Below are 22,393 nucleotides of genomic sequence, written 5' to 3' on the forward strand. Positions count from 1 at the left end.
TATGGCAAGACTGTAACAAAACTTTGATGTATGCTCCTAACTAAATTGTCTGAAGTGTATTAACACTACTCAAAATATGCTTCAACTATCTAAATAGCTATTAACTACTCAAGGTTTAACTGAAGTCCCATTTAGTTTTTGGAATTTTAAAACAAATATCGCACAGCAATTTCACTATGGCGAATACTGGAATTCTTTAATACAGGGGCAATGAAAGCAAAGACGGTTTTCAGAACTGTGTATCAGTGCCTAACTAAGTACATCCCTTGTAATCTCATACAACTAGAAGGCAAGGAGGAAGAAAAAAAAGGAGGGTTAGAAATCATCTGGAAACCATGTAAAAAATATCTTTATAAGTAGCTGTATTTTCCTAATCAGATATATAGAAAATTAGTTAAATTCAGAAGGAAAAAGAGAAAAACCTTCGGGGAGATTTATGTACCTTTTTTTCCAAGAGGAAAACCAATTTCCTTACAAAAAGTTATTCATTGGAAGTAACCAAGCTAAACTGCACATCAATAGAAGTAATAGATCAGTTGAGTCTAAGAAAAGATTAGAGACCCAGCTCCTGAAAAGTATAATTTGGGCTGCAATTGAGTGAGTTAATGCTGGTTGACTTGCATGCTCTGTGTATGTAATTTTCTCTAGAGATTACCCACATTCAATTCTCCAAACTTCTGTGAACAGAGTGCTATTACCAATGTTAGATTCTTTCAATGACATGAATTTATACCTCTAGTGTCCTAAACAATTTCACTGGATTTATAATAATTTCTGGATCTTGCTCCGGGATGTCTTATGGGGAAGCTTTGTATCCCAGCTGGATTAATGGGCAATTGAAATAATCTATGTTTAAAAATTCATATATTATACTGTTATTATTTATCACATCTATCATAAGTCTCAAACTTTACTGTTGTTTTGAATGATTAATAGGACAGTCAGTTTCAAGGGAGGGTAGGCCTCTTAACTAAGGATGAAAAGCATTTGCAGAGATCTAAGAATTAGAATAAATGATATTCTTTTCCATTTGACAAACATTAACTAATAGTATTTGAAAAAGTAATTTAACTTCTTTAATCCTCAGTTTTTTGGGTTTTTTGTTTGTTTATTTTTTGAGATGGAGTTTTGTTTTGTTGCCCAGGCTGGCGTGAAGTGGCACAATCTCGGCTCACTGCAACCTCCTCCTCCTGGGTTCAAGCAATCTTCCTGCCTCAGCCTCTGGAGTAGCTGGGATTACAAGTATGCACCACATGCCTCGCCAATTTTTGTATTTTTAGTACAGTCGGGGTTTCACCATGTTGGCCAGGCTGCTCTTGAACTTCTGACCTCTGGTGATCCATCCACTTCGGCCTCCCAAAGTGCTGGGATTACAAGTGTGAGCCACCACACTCGGCCTAATCCTCAGTTTTAAAATGCATAAAGTATGATAATTCCTGCCCCTGCCTATCTCACATAGTTGTGAAATGCAAATATGGTGAGCTATGTGAAAACACATTGTGAAGAGGGCAAAGAACTATGAAACTAGTATATTTTGCCCATATTTCTAACATTAGAGTAGACGTCCTATGTATGCAGTAAGGTCTTGAAGTGAAATTATTTTCTAAAGCATGTGCCATCCACAATAAACACTCACATTCTTGCAAATGAGTCTCCATTTACTTTGTACTTTTAGAGGATAATGTTTACCTTTTCCTACACTCTCGATTTCTCTGTGCTGGGATAATGCTGTAATTGTATTTAACCCTGTGGAGCTCAGTGGATAACCTGTAAAATAATCAGGTTATTGATTTCTGTAGAAGACTTAAGTTTGTAATCTAGAATAGATACCTTTTTGCTGCAAATTAAAAGTAACACCTTCACAATCATGTAAGCAATTTATCTACATATGTTGGAAGACAGAGATTTGCCTGGGTAGGGAAGAGCCCAGTGAAGGGATGCCAAATTATAAAAAATCAATAGGAAAAACTAGACACATAAGTAGACCTGAAACAAATAGCATGTAAGACCAGATAGCCCAATTAGTAAAAGGTGATGACGTGGTGGTTAGTATTTGGAGGGAAGAAGACGTTGGCACATTACATGCAACCAAAAAAATAATGAAGATATTATGATCATAACCATGGAGAAAATTAGCTTCAGAAATAGAATTATTGAATCACTGTCAATTGGGGATTGATGATACAAAAGGATCACTCATGAAAAGTTCTTATGCAATCATTGCTTTGTTTATAATGTAGTTTGGACACCGAAAGAGGAAAAACAAACCTCAAGAGGGCTAATATTCATTCTGCAAAATGGAAGATATAAGGCTAAACATGGGGAGTTAAGAAAGCATTGTCCTCATAACACATATTCTAAGGGATTGGAAAGGGAGCCACCATATGATGCTAATCAGAGGGAAAGTTTCCCAATGGCTGTCTAGTGTCTGCCTTCTACAGTGTTGGGGATGACTGGTCAACCAAGATGCTGCCACAAAAACTGGCCAAGTGGACAGAGTCCTAGATTCAGAGAGGGACTGAGAATCTTCAATTTTCATCCAGTGTTGGAGCAATAGGGTCATAGGAAATATCTGGTATATACTATTTGCTGTCAAAGAAAGAAATTGTGTACAAAATTTATAACATAAATATTCTTTTTTAAATTAACATACTTTATATTTTTTAGTTGTTTTAGGCTTACAGAAAAATTAAGCAGAAAGTACTCAAAATACATCCCCCTGCCTGAAATTAAGAAGAAAGTATTGAAAATATGTCCCCATATACTCTCTCACCCCATTTCCTCTATTATTAACATCTTGCATTAATTAGTGTGGTACATGTGTTACAATTTATAAGCCAATATTGGTACATTATTACTAATTAAAGGCCATAGTTTACATTAGGGTTCACTATTTGCATTGCACATTCCATGTGGACACTCTTGCTTAAGAATGCTAAGTTTCTAATGTAAATGAACAAAATATTCTATAAGAGTCTATTCTAGTAATAAAAATACCTATAAAAATGCCTTGCTAACCTCTTTAATATTCTAACGAAAAGTTGGGAATTGTTTCAATAAAAGTAAATTGGGGAAATTTAAATCTTTAAATGAGGAGTTAGGGGAGTAAATGAACTCAACGCATGTAAAGGGCCCAGTAGTGGCTGGCACAAAGTAAATGCACAATAAATACAGGCAATTGTTATCATTGTAGTCAATATTTCTCATACGTTGTAGAACTTATTTGAGGAGGTAATATAGTATCCATGACAAGCTGAAGAAAAGATTGAGTAAGCTACTTCACAAACTGCTGCAACAGAGGTTCCAAGAAAAATCCAGTAAAATGAGAACAAATTCACGTAGGTGTTGAAATCACGCTTACATGTTTAGAGGAAACACATGCAACCCCAGGGCAAATAGTCAAGAATTAGATGAAAATAAAGATTGTAGGAACCTATATAATCTAGCAGCAATGGCCTTCAAGATTACAATTGTTCATCAATGTTAACGCAATGAGGTCATCATTCATGTTCATGATTCTGTTGATAATGTAGCTTGCCTTTTGGAAACTTTCTTTACAGCTACCTCTCATGGAGTAGGAATGAGTAAGTAAGGGTGAAATAGAGCAATAAAGCATCGCAGAGCTGTAGTTAAGATTGACTTCTATTCCTTTTATTGGGGCCATTTCATGTTAATGACATTAGAGTGTAATTGCTAAATCAGGTTGAACACCTCCCACACTGGAAGCGCTAAAATCCTTAGACCAGAACACTGGACATTTCTCACTGTGATGGTTCTAAGTGCTTAACAGTATTCTACCAATTATCTTCTTTATGATTCACATACAACATTTGACCCAGATATGTGCACAGACACAGCCATATAAATCTTGTGGATATGAATTATACAATTAATTCATTTGGTTTAGTTTCATTGACACCTGGATAATATGGATTAAATGCTGGTTAAAATTATCTTGATTCCTATAGTCTGTCTGTACTAAATCCTAAGTAAGGTATTAAATCTCTCTACTAGGTTGGGAGTGCGGGATAGCAAATTTCAGTGTGCTTAGGAATTACCTAAGGCTCTTGTTAATATGCAGATAAAGATTCAGGATCTCTGGGGTGAGGCTTGAAACTCTGCATTTCTAACAGGCTCCTGGTGCCACTGATGCTGTTGGTCCAAGGGCGCAATTTAAATTGCAAGAGTAAGTTTAGCTTACAAGTTCTGGAGTCAGTCACATTTTGGAAAAGTTGCCTAAGCAATTTCAGCCTCAGCCTTCTCACTTACAAAAAGGGCACAATAAGAATTATCTCTCTCTACTATTTATTGTGAAGATTAAGTGAGATAATGAACGCTGAATGGTCAGTTTAAAGCCAAGCACACCAAAAAAATGCACCTAAAGAGCTAGCTCTTGTTGTCACTTTTGTTATTTCTATTATCTCTTCGTCAGTGAAAGGATATGCATTTTACAAATCTTTTTATGAACTCATCGATTCATTTGGCAATTAAAAGTTATTGATTAAAAGCAAAGAAATGATAACTAAGAGGCTAAGCCTAGCAGGGAACATACAAAAGGATGGAAAGAAATAGTACATGAGGCCCAAATTGTGATATATTTGACAATCAAAGCCAGAATGAACTTATGGCTGAAGCTAGAAAATTGATAGTTGCCCATGATGGCCTTAATTGCTCTAAATCTGATCCAAAGCCATATTCTGTCAGTTCCATCATTCAAACCGCTCTCAGATCCAACCGAGTAGCATCCAGGTTCAAACTTTCATAACCTCCTAACTGTTATCTTGCTTCCTGCCTTGGCTACCTTATATCTATTTTCATCGTCTGGTCAGAACGACCGTTAAAAGCGCATATCCTCTTTAGCATCCTACAACCTACAGAGTAGGATGCAGGCTACAGGATGCTAAACAGAGGATATGTGCTTTTGAAAGTCCAAACTGCAGAACACAGGTCTCAAGTACTGAGCTGTCATTGCCCTCCATTCCATCTTTATCTCCTACTCCCTCCTACCCATACTCTGGCCTCCTGGAACAACAGGCAACACTGAGGCTCTACCTCGCTGCTGCCCTCCCCCGTGCCTTCCCTCTGCCTGGATTCCTTCTCTCATATCTTTGCCTGGTTCCCTCTTTTTGAAATAAACTTAAGGTCTCAGATGAGGAGTCATTCCCCCAGAGGCGTCTCCTGGCCCACTAAGTGTGGTCTCGCAGTCCTACCCTGGCACAGCACTTACTGACTTACCACTTGATCAATAGGACAATAGGTAAAGTATGGAATATTCACATATTTGTATGTTATCAACCTAAAGTGGATTAACTACAGCTAAAACTATAACATGAATGAATGTTATAAAAATCATAAATGGGGAAAAATGAAATGTAACACTATTTTCATAAAGCTCTAAAGCACATCAAAAAACTGTAATAAAATTCAGAATAAGATTTACTTCTCGGGGTGGAAAGGAAAAGAGAATAGAGAGGAGCAAACAATTATGTTTGACAGTTTTGGTAATATTGTAGTTTATAGTTTGCTGAAAGATTCAAGAATTTTCACTTTTAAATTACTCTCCAAGGCCCGGGAAAGGTGTAATAAAGGCCATAGGGCATAGCTTCTTAAACTTACCTCTCTTCAACTGTTTCAGAAAAGTAAATAAGATGCCAATATCAAGCTTTCACCATCCCCAAAGCTCTATCCTTTCCCAAAGCACCAGCACCAGCCAGACACACACAGATGCAAACCAGACTTCACACAATTGCCACTGATAAGAAAAATGCAGCCACGGAAGAGATTCCCTCAGCAGAGATGTTGCTGCAATTACAGCTAATATGGCCACACCTCCACATTCTCTGCATCACTAATGGTAAAAAGACCAACTGAAGTGATCAACTTAAATAAAACTTTCCCGTAGTTCCCCATTCCAGCTGAGCAGGGGTCAAGTTTCTGTGAATACCCTTTGCTTTGGTACCATAAAAACTTAGTGAGTCATCCTATCTCCCTTTCTTGTAGGTTTATGTATTTTCCCACACAAATTTTATACCCAAAGAACATTATAAAATAGTTCTAAATATACCACTTAAGTCAAAACGGGAGGCATTCACTATATACTGGTTCTGGAATGTCAGTATGTCTAATGGAAGAGGCCAGTGAGTTAGCTCTTCTATGGTCAACTTGATACTCTGGCATGTTTCATTTTTGTAGGCAGAGGTTTCACATCAGGTTCCAAGTCTTATTTTCTTTTCTTTCTTAAAAATTTGTAATTTTTTTTTTTTTTTTTTTTGAGAATGGGGGTTTTACCATGTTGCCCTGGCTGGTCTCTAACTCCTGGGCTCAAGTGATCCACCTGCCTCAGCCTCCCGAAGTGCTGGGATTACAGGCATGAATCACCAAACCCAGTCCTGAGTCATATTTTCTAATGCAAGTTCTTACCTTGATATCTCTGAAGATATTTTATAGTCCCTTCTTATGGTAGATTATTTGCAAAGATGGCTACTGTGATGGAATAAATGCTTGTGTCACCCCAAAATTATTATACTGAAATCCTAACACCCAAGCTGATTGTATTAGGAGGTAGGACCTTTGGGAAGTAATTAGGTTATAAGCCCTCATGAGTGAGATGAGTGCCCTTATAAAAAGGATGCCAGAGAGCTCTCTCATCTTCTTTCCACCGTGTGAAGATACACTAGAAATTGTTCATCTGCAATCGTGAAGAGGGCCCTCACCAGAACCTTACCATACCAGCACCCTGATCTAAGACTTCTAGACTCCAGAGCTGTGAGAAATAAATATCTATTGTTTATAAGACGCCAGTCTATGGTACTTTGTTATAGCAGCCTGAATTAAGACAGTTACAATAATCCTTCCCCTCCCTGTATGCCTACCCTTTTGCAATGCGACATTATTATACTTCCCAGCAAGAGGTGAAGCCTATTTCCCTATGTATTGAATCTCAGCTGCCCTTGTGATAATTTGACCAATACAAGGCAGTGAGAGCAATGTTGTCTGGCTTCTGAGACTGGACCTCAAGAGGCCTTGCATTTCTGTCCCCACTCTCTTGGAATGCTGACCTGTGAGCACCATATGAAGAAGCCTCTAGGGAATGAGAAGCTACATGGATTAAAGATGAACAACCCCACCTGTGCCCCCCTGAACAATCAGCCAACAGTCAGAACCAATCACCAGACAGGTGAGTGGGCCCATCTTAGACCATCCATCCCAGTCAAGGAACTGGATGAATGTGGTCACATGGGTGACCTCAGATGAGAACCACAGAACTGCCCAGCTGAGCCCAGCCTAAATTGTTGAGCCACAGAATTGTGAGCTATTAAAACAACCATTGTCTTAAGCCCATTATGTTTTGGGGGTAGTTTGTGACATAGAAATAGGTAACTGATATACTCCCCTGATTTTTTTTTACTTTTTATCTGAATGGAGTTGATGTGTGTGAGTGTGTGTGTGTAGAAGCAGAGTCACATTTACTGTAACTTGGTTGGAGTAAAATCCATCAGATTTTGGTCAAATCAAGAAAAAAATGACTATGTCTGAGGGTGCTGAAGAATAAAGGTGAGCTGAGTAATTCTAAGACTTGAATTTTTCATTTAAAAGGAATCCCATATTTGGAATCCTTAGGATAGGGTGTTTAATAAGAAGACTTCTCAGATAAATTCTCCTTCAGAATAGAGTCCTCTTCGATTATTCTTACACATTTTTCTTATGTTATTAGGCATTTTTCTTTTTTTACCACAACAATCTTACATATCATTTTTCAACATTTCCTAATTTGGAGTTAGTATTTGTTCCCCTTTTTTATTCCCTCAGGACTTGCTTCATTTTCTCTCCCCTGTGCTGTTATTCTTACTGCAACATCTTCGAGGTTGTGATAGGCAGCTAGATTGGTGAATGACACACGGGCTCACACAGCTCTGACGGCTTCACCTCTTTCACCTCTAAACTACATCTCTGATGATCTCCACAGTCCTCTCCATTCTACCTTTTGTTTCTTTTTCCCAAAACTTCACTCTCCTCTCTGCTGCCAGAAATACAGCCCATGCATACTGTGATATGCATATGAGAAACCACACTGCTATGCAGCTTGGGTTGTACTTGACAGACTAGAGATTATTTTTTCTTATTTGGCTGTGTCAGGGCAGCAGTATATTTATTTTTCTCTTTGACACCAGTGACAGCTATAACTGTGCCCACTCAGAATCCAGAGAGTAAATGAATGCACAGAGGAAGCATGGGGCCTTCCAGCCTAACTCAACACAGCCTCCCTAAGCTCTGCTGTTTTGCAGCTGGCTGAAAACGGAATCACAGAGAGCAGCAGCCCAGACGTAGGCTCCAGGGGCAGTGAAGAAGACATGGTTTGGAGAGAAGGGAAGGGAGAGGGGAGAAACAAGAGAGAAGGTGAAGACAGCTGGGAAAAGAGAATGAAAATATAGTGGCTCTGCAGCTGATAAGAACTGACCAGGAATACTGGCGACATCACTCTTGGCACTTTTTCCTCTCTGCTGCTGCCTGCCAACCCGAGTTGTTCTTATTAAAACACACAGACAAAAACAACAGAAGAATCAGAGTTTCCCAGAAATGGAAGTAAGCAACATAATCAGAGTTTTATAAATCTACTAAATAGCTCCTATCATTTGTTGTCTCTCTTATTTTCTTTTTAATATAATTGATACATGCAAGAGAATATATAGACGATATACACAATTATAAATCATAATAATATTTTGAATACCTAGAAACACACCCAAACCCATGAGCCAGAACATTATCAATCACTTGTCTTTATTTGTTTCTTTTCATTCCATTCTTTTGCCTCTCCCCGAGAAATAATCATACCATTGAATTTTGTTTTAATTCCCCTGCTTACTACATACATGCATATATACCTTCACACCTCCATACATGCTTGCATGCTTAAACAAAATTGTTTTTTCTTGGTCATCTGTGAACATTTTGAAAACATACCATATTACATGTGATATTACAGGACTTGATTTGTTTATTTTACATTGTTTTTGAAATTTATCCATGTCATCATAGATGACTTTATTTCACTGTTTTTCACTGCTGTGTAATATTATGTTATGTGAATTTATTTGCCTATTCTGTTAATAGAATCTGAGTGTTTCCAAGTTTTTGCTATTGTGAAGTGTTGCTACAAATATCCTTATACATGTCTCCTTAGTGCTCATATGTAAGTGGGTCCGTAAGAAAAATACTTAGAAATAGTTATAAGGTATACAAATACAAATGAATTATATAAGAATATATTTATAAATGTAAATATATATACTCATAAATATATATATTGGAGTAAATTTATATGAAACAGTAAAGAACTGCAGTAATAACAGACAAGGTACTCCTGAAGAAGAAGATCCTCTCTGTCTTATCCTACAAGATATACAGACTTATTATGAAGTTAAAATAATTGAAAGTATGGTATTGGTGCAGAGATAGATTATAAACCGATAAAATAAAATTAAAAGTCTAGAAACAGACACCACAATGTATTATAGAAGAGGAGTTGTAGATCCGGAGAAAAGGCAGGGCCACACAATAAGTGGTATTAGTGTAATTAGTTATCCATTGGAGGAAAAATAATTAATTGGATGTTAACTTTGTATCATATACAAAAATGAGCTCCAGGAAATGAATTCACTGTAAAGGGCACAACTTTAAAACACTTTAGAAGAGAATGTCTTTCTGACTTTGAGGTAGGGGAGGACTTATTAACAAAATACAAAAATTCCAACCACACAGGAAAATATTTATAAATTTGACAGCATTAAAATCAAGAACTTCTATTCACTAAAAGACATCATGTATGAACTGGGCATGGTGGCTCACGCCTGTAATCCCAGCACTTTGGGAGGCCAAGGTGGGTGGATCACCTGAGGTCAGGAGTTCGAGACCAGCCTGGCCAACATGGTTAAAGCCCATCTCTACTAAAACTACGAAGTTAGCTGGGTGTAGTGGTGCATGCCTGTAAATCCCAGCTACTTGGGAAGCTGAGGCAAGAGAATTGCTTGAACCTGGGAGGTGGAGGTTGGAGTGAGGTGAGATCACGCCATTGCACTCCAGCCTGGGTGACAGAGTGAGACTCCATCAAAAAAATAAAAAAAAAAGACATCATATCTGATGATGTATACTTCATACATGCATAAACATGTATGAAGTAAAAGAGGCAAACTAAGAAAAAATATTTGCAAAATAAATGAGTATAGATTGTTATGAAGAACATATAAAGAACTCTGGCAAATTAATGAAAATATGACAAAACAACTCAATAGAAAAATGGACAAAAAGCTTGAAAAGGTATCATACAAAAATGTAAACAACTTTATTAACAACCAAGGAAATACCAAAGAAGAAAATAAAATGTTATTTCATGCTTACTAGATTGGCAAAAATTAAGAGGGAGAATTGATACCAGTGCTTTAGACAACAATTTGGCATATTTTGAAAAAATAAATTCATTTCTCAACTCTAAAACTCAGCACATCCACTGTTAGGTATAGACATAAGACAGCCACCAAGTCTGGGAACACAGATAGGTACATAATAAGTAGTTTATTGTTATTACCTCACAGTACATGGTAAAATCATAGCATGCATATCTCCATACTTTATGGCCACCCTGAGTGCATCCTAGAGAAGCCTTTAGTTCTAGCTAAACAAGGAGATATGTAAAATTCTCACCGTCCTGACTTTCTCTTCGCCCAGGCTCTTGAAAAACATACTAATTCTGTGCTTTTGTGGATTGCAGCTTCCTAGAGAATCTGATGAAATGGGATCAATGCAGACTGTCTCCCATGAAAAATTCTCTGCTTCTCTGAAATCCTTCTATGTACCATCTCAGGGTCACTCTTCCCTGGGTTAGAAACCCTGTTCTAAATCATTCTCTTTCCAGGGTTAGAGCTTAAGGAAGGCACTGAGGTACAGATTGGCCTCCATCTATGAAGGACACATCCTCAGGTTTGGGTTCTAGACAAGTAAATGTGTCCTGTCATCCAGGTTTAGAAGTCAGCATTTTGGGGCTACTGAGACTCACCATATCTATCCTAATTAAGAACAGGTTCCAGAACCTGTTCCAAGGGCACTTAGGTCTCAAGGTCCCCAGTTGAGCAGGCACAGTGGCACACAAGAGGGCAGAGGGAGAATGTCCACACAGCCCCCTCACTCCTATGCCTCATGGACAGATGGGGAGAAGTGTCAGGCACAGTCCTATGCTGTGTATATTCAAGAAGCCCAATGAGAAATCAATACTTCTCAAGAATGTTTATATGAATAATGTAAACAACCTCATAATATTTATAAATCCATGTTTTCCTGAGTGAGTTACCGAGTCCAGCATTCTAGCTGATATGGTTTGGCTGTGTCCCTACCCAAAATCTCATGTTGAATAGTAATCTGAATTATAATCCCCATATGTTGGGGGAGGGACCTTGTGGGAGGTGATTAGATCATGGGGGTGGTACCCCATGCTGTTCTTATGATAGTGAGTGAGTTCTCATGAGATCTGATAGTTTTATAAGGGGCTCTTCCCTGCTTCGCTCTCATTCTCTCTCTTGCCGCCTTGTGAAGAGGTGCCTTCTGCCGTGATTGTAAGTTTCCTGAGGCCTCCCCAGCCATGCGGAACTGTGAGTCAATTAAACCTCTTTTCTTTATAAATTACCCAGTCTCAGGTATTTCTTCACTGCAACATGAAAATGGACTAATACATTAAGCAAGTAAAATGGATTCGTACCATCCCTCCAACCACCTTCAGTAAGAAAAGACAGGTTTGATTTCCTGTTTGCAATTATATTCACAGCAAATTCTGAAATATTTAGATATTTCATGATTTCTAGCCATAATGATAAATGTAAGAATCTGAAATTATTGAGGTCTTAGTTTGTCAGACAGATATAATTACTGATACATACTGCCCATTTCATGGAATACTGCAGGACACATAAAGTGTCATTTTAGGAGGAGGAGAAGGACAAGGAGATTCTAAGAGCATGTGTTCTACAGTCAGACTGGCTCTGAGTTTACTACCACTTACTGTATAATCTTGGACAAGTTTCAACTACAGCATCTTCATATGTAAAATAATTATAATAACAGTATTTACCTCATAGGGGTAGTATAAGATAAAATGAGATAATACATGTAAAAAGCATAAGTCAGTGTCTGGCACATGGAAAGAAAATTTTTAAATGAGATATTCTTAAAATTAATTCTCCATTCCTGATCATTTAATGTCCCTTTAAATATTTTTGAAACTGTGAAATTTGTTTTAATTCCTCATTAACAGAGAAACTAAGAGCATATAATTTTTGTTGCTCTTAAAAAGAAGCATTTCATAGGTACTAATGAGTTCTTAGAACAAAATGTATGTGCTGACAGTGAGCTTCAGCTAGGTTGTCATTGTGATATATTGGCATAGTGTATAGGGTGGAGACATAGAGTCAAAGATCAAAGAATAGTTCCCCAAGATGGAGGACATGAATATAGAAATATTTCAAACACATGGACTTTTCTTTTTAGAAGGAGATGGATTTAAAATACTACTTCTCAAGTGATAAAATGGGAGAGGGTACTAGAGAAGGTAGGTGAATTCTTTCCAAGCAATCCATCATTGAAATAAAAAAAGGTTTCTTCAACTTTTTTGCCAGAAGGAATATTGTTAAACTTTCCCATGCAATATGAAAAATGGTTTACATCTAATTTCTGAAATGATATGAAACTAATAAAACTTAAAGACCTTGTTCATGCAAATAAACCCAATGATCTCCATTCCTGTAAAGCATCTGAGTCCAGCTAAAACCAATATTGCTTAGCTACAGAAGGTCACAGCCCACCAGTAGAGTTTCATTCACGTTCCACAATCTCTCTCCATGGCCTTCATGTTCTCATACACTTTGGATGCTGGACTTCATGGCCTTTTGTCAGCTGACTCTCTAGCATTTTCATTCCCACATTCTCTGGCACTGCTACATGAAACCTACTCTCCATCCTGGAACCTTGCACAACGTTCCTGGCACCCATCATAACTAATGCACTTAATGGCATGGAAAATCTGACTTCTTTATCCTTCTCCACTAAATGTCTGCCCAGGATCCACTTCCTCTATGAAATTATTCTCAAAGAGTTTGATCTAACTTCTATTCTGAATCTCTCCCCCTGCCCATTTCATGCAAATCTGTGTATATCTGCATAAACTCAGGCCATCCCTTAAAAATGTGAATTCTTTTTGGATGGACTTCCCAAATAAAAATCTCCCATGTCTATGAGAACTCCTACTGGGATAATGAAGAAATGTGGTATGTTGATGAATATTGATTGATTTATACAATTTCATTTTTTTGGTGCAAATATTCAACAAACAGAAGTAAAGCAGGTTTTTGGCATTAAGAATTTGACTCTGGAGCCAAACAATTTAGTTACTAATCCCAGCTCTATTACTTACCACTGTGTTACTCTTTTTAAACCTCAGTTGTTTCATCTGTTAAATGAGGGTAATAAATAGTATCTACTTAATAGGATTATTTTGAAGATTAGATGGATAATCCATGCAAAGTGCTTTTAAAAAGGGCATGATACGTATCAAGCACTCCATAAATTGTTGTTGTCCTTGTCACCATTTATTTATAAGAAAAATACAGCCAGTCACTTTCTATAGTTTGATTGTATCTCATATAATGGAAGTTACCAAGTTATGAAAGTGTCAGTTTGATCTGAATTTAAGTATGTGCCCTCTTCTTCAGAAGTTCTGAAATTATATATCAAGACTGGCAGCATAAAAGTAAATTCTTGTTTCTTATTATATGGCTCCCAAAACAATTGGACTTGCCAATACTCTTCCCTCATTTTTGCCCATAAGACAGTGTAAAGTCACCTATTACCTCCTAGGGGTCAAATCCAGTGGTACCACAATTCCTATCCCATTTGACCTCTCCTGTGTTAGGTTCTGTGGACTCTCCCTTTTCCTCTTCCTTTGACTTCCAGAACACATGCCCTGTTGGTTTTCTTCCTGTTTTGGGGGTCCAATACTCCTTGGTGCCTTGTGAGTGTCTCTTCTCTTTCTTCAAAATAGTGATGTTCCCTAGATCTCTTTCCTTCTCACTTCACTTACTTGCCCTGGGTGATGCCATATTCTCCCAAGATTTCACCAAGCTAATGACTCTACATTTACCTTTTCTGCCACTGCCTGAGTCCAGGCCTTTATCATTTCCAATCTGGCCCACGTAAATTACCTCTTAAATGGTACCCATTTTAAAATTTCTCCTTCACGCAGCTACCAAAATGACCTCCCTAAAGTATGAATCTGACTTTTCATCCTCAAGCTAAAACATTTCAATGATTTCCCTTACCTCACTAGATACGATTCTAAAATGTTTAGGCTATCTTTCCCTTCTGTATTTTAATGACCCAAATTAAGAAAGTAACTACAAATTTTTGTTGCTCAGATACCCAGTTCAAACTAAGAACACTGTTCTAAAATTTTTCTTAGGACTACTCTTTTATTCAAATGACTTTCCATTAGAAGTTGTTGGACAACCAACAATTTAAAATCTGTTTTAAAATAAATCAAAATAGGTTCTCAACCCCAGTAAATGAAAATCACTGGATCTCTTAAATTGAAATGTTTTAGATAAAGGCAATTATATACAACACACACACACACAAACACACACACACACACAGAGTATATATTGGTGCTTTCTAAAAAAATGATATTGAAAGATCTAAGAAAGAATTTAGATTTTTCATGATAGTGAAAGCATATAATATAAATAAATGCACTTAAATATACTTAAAACCAGTTGTACCAAAGAAATGAGGTAACAATAAAAACTTACTATTCTATAATTTGGCAGCATTGTCCAAGAGTTTAGAATTTGGATCCATTATAAATTTCAAGACCCCATATTATAGAACCACTAAAATAAATCTTTACTACTAACCAAGGAACATTTGTTGTGAGTCCACATGTCTCAGAATCCTCTCTCAATGTGTAGAAACAATGTATAGGGATGTTTATGAATTCAAGAGAAATTGCTAAAGCAAGAGAGGGTGAAGGCGTGCTGGATCAGAAGCAGAAGTTCTGAGTTCTGTTTTGACAACGGCCCTGATTCTCAGAGATGGTAAGATTGAGCCAACTATTTATTCAAGATGTCTCATCTTCAGAATGAGAGGCTGTAGTTACACAGATCTCTCAGGCCCCTGCAAAGTTTAGAAATGTGAATATTTAGCTATTGCACACTCACAGAACAGAAAAGCCCTCCTAGAACACGCTTTAAGAAGGATCAAGTACCCTGTGTCTCTCAGGTCACTCACAGTTTAAAGACCATTTAAGTGTCCAAACTTAATGGGGCTCCCTAATCTATAGGCTTGCAAACCTCCCTTTTCAGGTGCTAAAATCTTTAATTTTCTCACTGCCTTAAACCATTCTGAATATTTTTATATAACATGGCCTGACTTGTTCTAGGCTCAACTCAAAAGAAATTTAGCAGTGCATTCAACACAAAATCCCTCTGCTTACAGGCACAAGTAAAGACACAGCCTGACACTTCCTTGGCCTCAATTGACACACTCTAGAAACTCTGTAAGAGAATGGGTGGAGGCATGAACCGTGTGTATTTTTAGCATCAGTTTCTTGTGCTGGGTTATATCAGCTGTAGACAGTAAAAATCAAGGATAGAGTTGACTGTATCAGATAATTGAAGACATCTGCATCATCACAGTCATAGTACCTGGACATTTTTTTTTTTTTCTGCAGTGGAGCTTTAATGTATTGGACGGGATTATCAGAGGCTGGATTGCCTTCACCATTTGGTACCGCATTTTACTTTATGATGAGCTGCAAGCCAGAGTATATAAAGTGTGACTTAGGGCTCAGTAGCATAATCAAGAAAATACAATGAAAAAAAGAGTCTGCATTCTACAGGGTATTAACTGAAAAGCTATCCCAGTATTAAGCAACTCTGTTGATATTTGGACATATCTGTTTCAGACTGCTGTCTTGTAAACTTTCCTTTAGAAAGAAAACTCTTGGCATATAGTTACTTTTGCACTCCTGCCAAATACAGGTAAGGTCTCTCAATACAAGACAAAAAAGAATGCAGTGAGCATATCGGCATTACTCAAACTAAAAGAAGAATGCAATGCGCTTCACATAACTCAAGGCAAGTGATCCACATTCCCTAAGTCAGAAGTCCAGAACTCACAGAGAAAGTCCAGCAATCCTCTAGTTTGCTTTGATTTGAAGCCTTGTATTTGTCAGAAGCCGCGGAATTAAGTCAGAAAAAACGTACGAATATGTGATATACTAAAAAAAAAAGACAATTTTCCCAGCCAGCAAGAATCCCGGAAGTGTTAGATCCCTCACACAGATCACAGACCCCACAGCCACCTGCAACTTGAGCTCCAAATGTCACTTACCCTATGACGATGCAGGAGATGGCAGTTCCCAAGAAGGCATACGTTAAAATAGATCCTAAGTTTTGAAAAAAGTGTCTCTGGGGAGAAAAAAAGATATTTAATAGAGTACATCAGAATTTTTTCTTAGTGCAAGAGAAAATAAAAATAAATGTATGCAGTTCACAGACCCCTCACTGTTTAGGCAAATTTTGGTTTTGGAGCCTCGTTCCTGGCCTTATTGTGCTAATAGGGACTTAACTGATTATCATTGCAAAGGACTGGAGGGAAAAGTCAAGAAGCAGAAAAAAAAAAAAAAAAAAACCCACTGGAAGATGAGTAGGTAGGGATGAGAGAGACAACTCCCAGAACTGGCTGGACCTGAGAGGGAAGCAAGGAACTGGGCAATGTCTATGCCGGAATCGGGGCAATAATGGAAGACACAGTTTTCATGAAGTTTTGTTGTAAATGCAACTCCTTTAGCATTAAAACAACAACAACAACAAAACTATTCTAAGAGATTTACGTTGGCTGTTGATTTTACTGGATGTCTGACTTCTCTTTTATGTCTTCTGAATGTGATGAAAATAAACTTTAAAAATCTACAACAGCCTGGTGGGTGGCTCACGCCTGTAATTCCAGCAATTTGGGAGGCTGAAGGAAGATTGTTTGAGTACAGGAGGTCGAAGCTGCTGTGAGCCATAATCGTACCATTGTACTGCAGCCTGGGCAAAAGAGGGAGACTGTGTCTCCAAAACAAAACAAAACAAATCCCCCAAACCTACAGCAATTCACTTTATTTTAATGAGTCAGCCACAAAATGATGCTTAGTATTGGGACTGGCAATGAGGAAGGGTTACCTGAACAAATCCAGCCTTCTAAATTTTTTCAACTGCTTGCTTAGGGAAAACCCCATTCCAGTTTTTTGAGTGGGATCTGAGGAGCCAGACCTGACAGCAAGAGGGAGCCTGGAGTACACACAAGAAAATCAGGTCTGTGATGAACAAGCTGCCTGGCTGCTGAAGATGACTGCTCAAGAGGAAGAAAGCCCCAGGAATCTCCTAGAGTGGGAGCTGAGCAGCAGAAGAGCAGCCACATCACCTCTGCATCTCAAAAACCACGTAGGCTGGAGCCTCACTCTGTGGCTCAGGGGATGCCAGTACTTAAACCATTATGTGAATTACTAATGTACAAAATGTGCATAGTCAGGCCATGCTCAAGTAGACAAGTGCATAGAAACTGTAAAACTGGACTTTCCTGTCTATGAGCATCAACAGTAGTCTTGAGTTTTCACTTTAAAGGATAAACTCAATGTTAATTAATAACCAAAGTCTTTGGTTACAATCATCCAGAATAATGCTGTCCAATAGAAATATAATGCCAGCCACATATTTAAAAATTTTTACATTTTCTAGCAGCTACATTAAAATGTTTTTAAAAGATGAAATATGTTTTGATAATGTTTTGTTTAATCCAATCTATCCAAAATACTAACATTTCTACACGAAATCAATATAAAACATTATGGAAATATTTACATTCTTTGAATAAATACAAAATCTTTAAAATCCAGTGTGTATTTTACACTTAAAGAACATCTCGATTCAGACAAGTCGCATTTCAAGAGCTCAATAGTTACATGTGGCTAATGGCCTGTATTCAACAGAACAGGTTTAGAAGAAGTCTAGAATTCTAAGCATGTCAGGTTTGAATCTGCATCACAAATTTAAGATAATGATACTCTTACCAAATAGAGAAGCCCATAAAAATAACAGTTTCTCATTAGTGCTGGTAAAATTCTCTACTTAATGATAAAAGAAGAAAATGATCACTATATATTTACCTTCTTTAGACTATATCCTGCATGAAATATAATTGGTGGCAGTAAAACATTGAAGAAGATTTCTGGATCAAATGTCATCTGCCAGAAAGGAAAAAAAGGATAGTTAGAATGATGATCCTTTGGGTCATTAAAAAAAAATGTTTCAAAAAACAGTTGTAATTGCTTCTGCTAAGCCTTTGTGAGGCATATTAACTATTAACTTGGCAGAGATGAAGGTAGGAAAAAATGAAAATTTGGAAATTCATAAATACAGTATAACTGTAGCTTCTAAAGGTAAAATCTACATACTTCCACACTATAGCTAACAACAACAAAAACTGAGTGAAATCTCTCTGAGAAAAATGTCTTTTTATATATATATAAAATATATATGTATATAAAATATATATAAAAATATATATGTATATAGGCTTCTTACAAGGATTTATTTAAAGTTTTCCCCAAATAAAATATTTTTGGAAATTGGTTCTTTGCTTTCCCTATTTTGTCCCATTCCAAAATTTAAAACATTTTCCAGACTCCATGGAAGAACACACTTGAACTTGAAATTTGATTTTTCTAGTATTTGTTTATTGGGTTTTACTTAAATGTTAAAATAAACTTGGCCATAAAGCAAGTATGACTTGGTATGAAGTGCAGTGAAATTGTCAGGCCTCTGAGCCCAAGCTAAGCCATCATATCCCCTGTGACCTGCATGTATTAAGTCCAGATGGCCCAAAGCAAGTGAAGAATCACAAAAGAAGTGAAAATGGCCGGTTCCTGCCTTAACTGATGACATTCCACCACAAAAGAAGTGAAAATGGCCTGTTCCTGCCTTAACTGATGACATTACCTTGTGAAATTCCTTCTCCTGGCTCATCCTGGCTCAAAAGCTCCCGCACTGAGCACCTTGTGTCCCCCGCCCCTGCCCACCAGAGAACAACCCCCTTTGACTGTAATTTTCCACTACCTACCCAAATCCTATAAAATGGCCCCACCCATATCTCCCTTCACTGACTCTCTTTTGGGACTCAGCCCACCTGCACCCAGGTGATTAAAAAGCTTTATTGCTCACACAAAGCCTGTTTGGTGGTCTCTTCACACAGATGCATGTGAAATTTGGTGCCATGACTCGGATCAGGGGACCACCCTTGGGAGATCAATCCCCTGTCCTCCTGCTCTTTGCTCCGTGAGAAAGATCCACCTACGACCTCTGGTCCTCAGACTAACCAGCCCAAGGAACATCTCACCAATTTTAAATCAGGTAAGCGGCCTCTCTTTACTCTCTTCTCCAACCTCTCTCCCTATCCCTCAACCTCTTTCTCCTTTCAATCTTGGCGCCACACTTCAATCTCTCCCTTCTCTTAATTTCAGTTCCTTTCCTTTTCTGGTAGAGACAAAGGAGACACATTTTATCCGTGGACCCCAAAACTCCGGCGCCAGTCACAGACTCGGGAAGACAGTCTTCCCTTGGTGTTTAATCACTGTGGGGACGCCTGCCTGATTATTCACCCACATTCCATTGGTGTGTGATCACCACAGGGACACCTGCCTTGGTCATTCACCCACATTCCCTTGGTGGCAAGTCAATTGCGGGGATGCCTGCTTTGGCTGCCCAGGGCTGCTCCCCACACCCTTCTCCATGTCTCTAACCTTCTCTTTAAATTTGCCTCCTTCACTATAGGCAAGCTTCCACCCTCCATTCCTCCTTCTTCTCCCTTAGCCTGTGTTCTCAAGAACTTAAAACCTCTTCAACTCTCACCTGATCTAAAATCTAAGCATTTTATTTTCTTCTGCAACACCACTTGACCCCAATAGAAACTCGACAGTGGTTCCAAACAGCCAGAAAATGGCACTTTCAATTTTTCCATCCTACAAGATCTAGATAATTCTTGTCGTAAAATGGGCAAATGGTCTGAGGTGCCTGACGTCCAGGCACTCTTTTACACATCGGTCCCTCCCTAGTCTCTGTTCCCATGCAACTTGTCCCAAATCTTGCTTCTTTCCCTCCCGCCTGTCCCCTCAGTTCCAACCCCAAGTGTTGCTCAGTCTTTCCAATTTTCCTTTTCTACAGACCCAACTGACCTCTCCCCTCCTCCCCAGGCTGCTCCTTGCCAGGCTGAGCCAGGTCTCAATTCTTCCTCAGCCTCTGCTCCTCCACCCTATAATCCTTTTATCACCTCCCCTCCTCACACCTGGTCTGGCTTACGGTTCTGTTCCATGACTAGTCCTCCCCCACCTGCCCAGCAATTTCCTCTTAAAAAGGTGGCTGGGGCTAAAGGCATAGTCAAGGTTAATGCTCCTTTTTCTTTATCCGACCTCTCCCAAATCAGTTAGCATTTGGGCTCTTTTTCATCAAATATAAAAACCCAGCCCAGTCCATGGCCCATTAGGCAACAACCCTTAGATGCTTTACTGCCCTAGACCCATAGGGGCCAGAAGGCCATCTTATTCTCAATATGCATTTTATTACCCAATCCTCTCCCAACATTAAGTAAAGCTTTGAAAATTAAATTCCAGCTCTCACACCCCACAACAGGACTTAATTAACCATGCCTTCAAGGTGTACAATAATAGAGTAGAGGCAGCCAAGTAGCAATGTATTTCTGAGTTGCAATTCCTTGCCCCCACTGTGAGACAAACCCCAGCCACATTTCCAGCACACAAGAACTCCAAATTCCTGAACCGCAGCTGCCAGGGGTTCTTCCAGAACCTCCTCCCCCAGGAGCTTGCTACAAGTGCCGGAAATCTGGCCACTGGGCCAAGGAATGCCCGCAGACCAGGATTCCTCCTAAGCCATGTCCCATCTGTGTGGGACCCCACTGAAAATCGGACTGTTCAACTCACCTGGCAGCCACTCCCAGAGCCGCTGGAACTCTGGCCCAAGGCTCTCTGACTGACTCCTTCCCAGATCGTCTCAGCTTAGCGGCTGAAGACTGATGCTGCCTGATCACCTCGGAAGCCCCCTAGACCATCACGGACACCAAGCTTCAGGTAACTCTCACAGTGGAGGGTAAGTCTGTACCATTTTTAATCAATACAGAGGCTACCCACTCCACATTACCTTCTTTTCAAGGGCCTGTTTCCTTTGCCTCCATAACTGTTGTGGGTATTGATGGCCAGGCTTCTAAACCTCTTAAAACTCCCAACTCTGGTGCCAACTTAGACAATACTCTTTTAAGCACTCCTTTTTAGTTATCCCCACCTGCCCAGCTCCCTTATTATGTTGAGACATTTTAACTAAATTATCTGCTTCCCTGACTATTCCTGGGCTACAGCCATACCTCATTGCTGCCTTTTCCCCAGTTCAAAGTCTCCTTCGCATCTTCCCCTTGTATCTTCCTACCTTAATCCACAGGTATGGGACACCTCTACTCCCTCCTTGCTGACCAATCATGCACCCCTTATCATCCCATTAAAACCTAATCACCCTTACCCTGCTCAATGCCAATATCCCATCCTACAGCACGCTTTAAAAGGAGTAAAGCCTGTTATCACTTGCCTGTTACAGCATGGCCTTTTAAAGCCTACAAATTCTCCTTACAATTCCCCCATTTTACCTGTCCCAAAACCAGACAAGTCTTACAAGTTAGTTCAGGATCTGCGCCTTATGAACCAAATTATTTTACTTATCCACCCCGTGGTGCCAAACCCATATACTCTTTTGTCCTCAATACCTTCCTCCACAACTCACTGTTCCATTTTTGATCTTAAAGATGCTTTTTTCACTATTCTCCTGCACCACTTATCCCAGTCTCTCTTTGCTTTTACCTGGACTGACCCTGACACCCATCAGTCCCAGCAGCTTACCTGGGCTGTGCTGCCGCAAGGCTTCAGGGACAGCCCTCATTACTTCAGCCAAGCTCTTTCTCATGATTTACTTTCTTTCCACCCCTCCACTTCTCACCTTATTCAATATATTGATGACCTTCTACTTTGTAGTCCCTCCTTTGAATCTTCCTAACAAGACACCCTCCTGCTCCTTCAACATTTATTCTCCAAAGGATATCGGGTATTCCCCTCCAAAGCTCAAATTTCTTCTCCATCCGTTACCTATCTTGGCATAATTCTTCATAAAAACACACATGCTCTCCCTGCCGATTGTGTCCAAACTGATCTCTCAAACCCCAACACCTTCTACAAAACAACAACTCCTTTCCTTCC

At 38.9% G+C, this 22,393-nt stretch overlaps 1 protein-coding gene across 1 annotated transcript in view; it reads right to left on the bottom strand.

The window, feature by feature from the left end:
- SLC9A9 (solute carrier family 9 member A9) overlaps positions 1–22,393 on the bottom strand; it is a 582,779-nt gene that overhangs the window by 513,005 nt on the left and 47,381 nt on the right. Inside the window, exons 3-4 of the mRNA XM_001162912.4 lie at positions 18,251–18,328; positions 16,432–16,508 (exon numbers count right to left, since the gene is read on the bottom strand). Of these exons, the coding sequence (XP_001162912.2) occupies positions 16,432–16,508; positions 18,251–18,328 (155 nt within the window). The remainder of the gene's footprint in view (positions 1–16,431; positions 16,509–18,250; positions 18,329–22,393) is intronic.

This window comes from Pan troglodytes, chromosome 2 (genome assembly GCF_028858775.2).
Source record: "Pan troglodytes isolate AG18354 chromosome 2, NHGRI_mPanTro3-v2.0_pri, whole genome shotgun sequence".
In the NCBI taxonomy this organism is placed as follows: Eukaryota; Metazoa; Chordata; class Mammalia; order Primates; family Hominidae; genus Pan; species Pan troglodytes.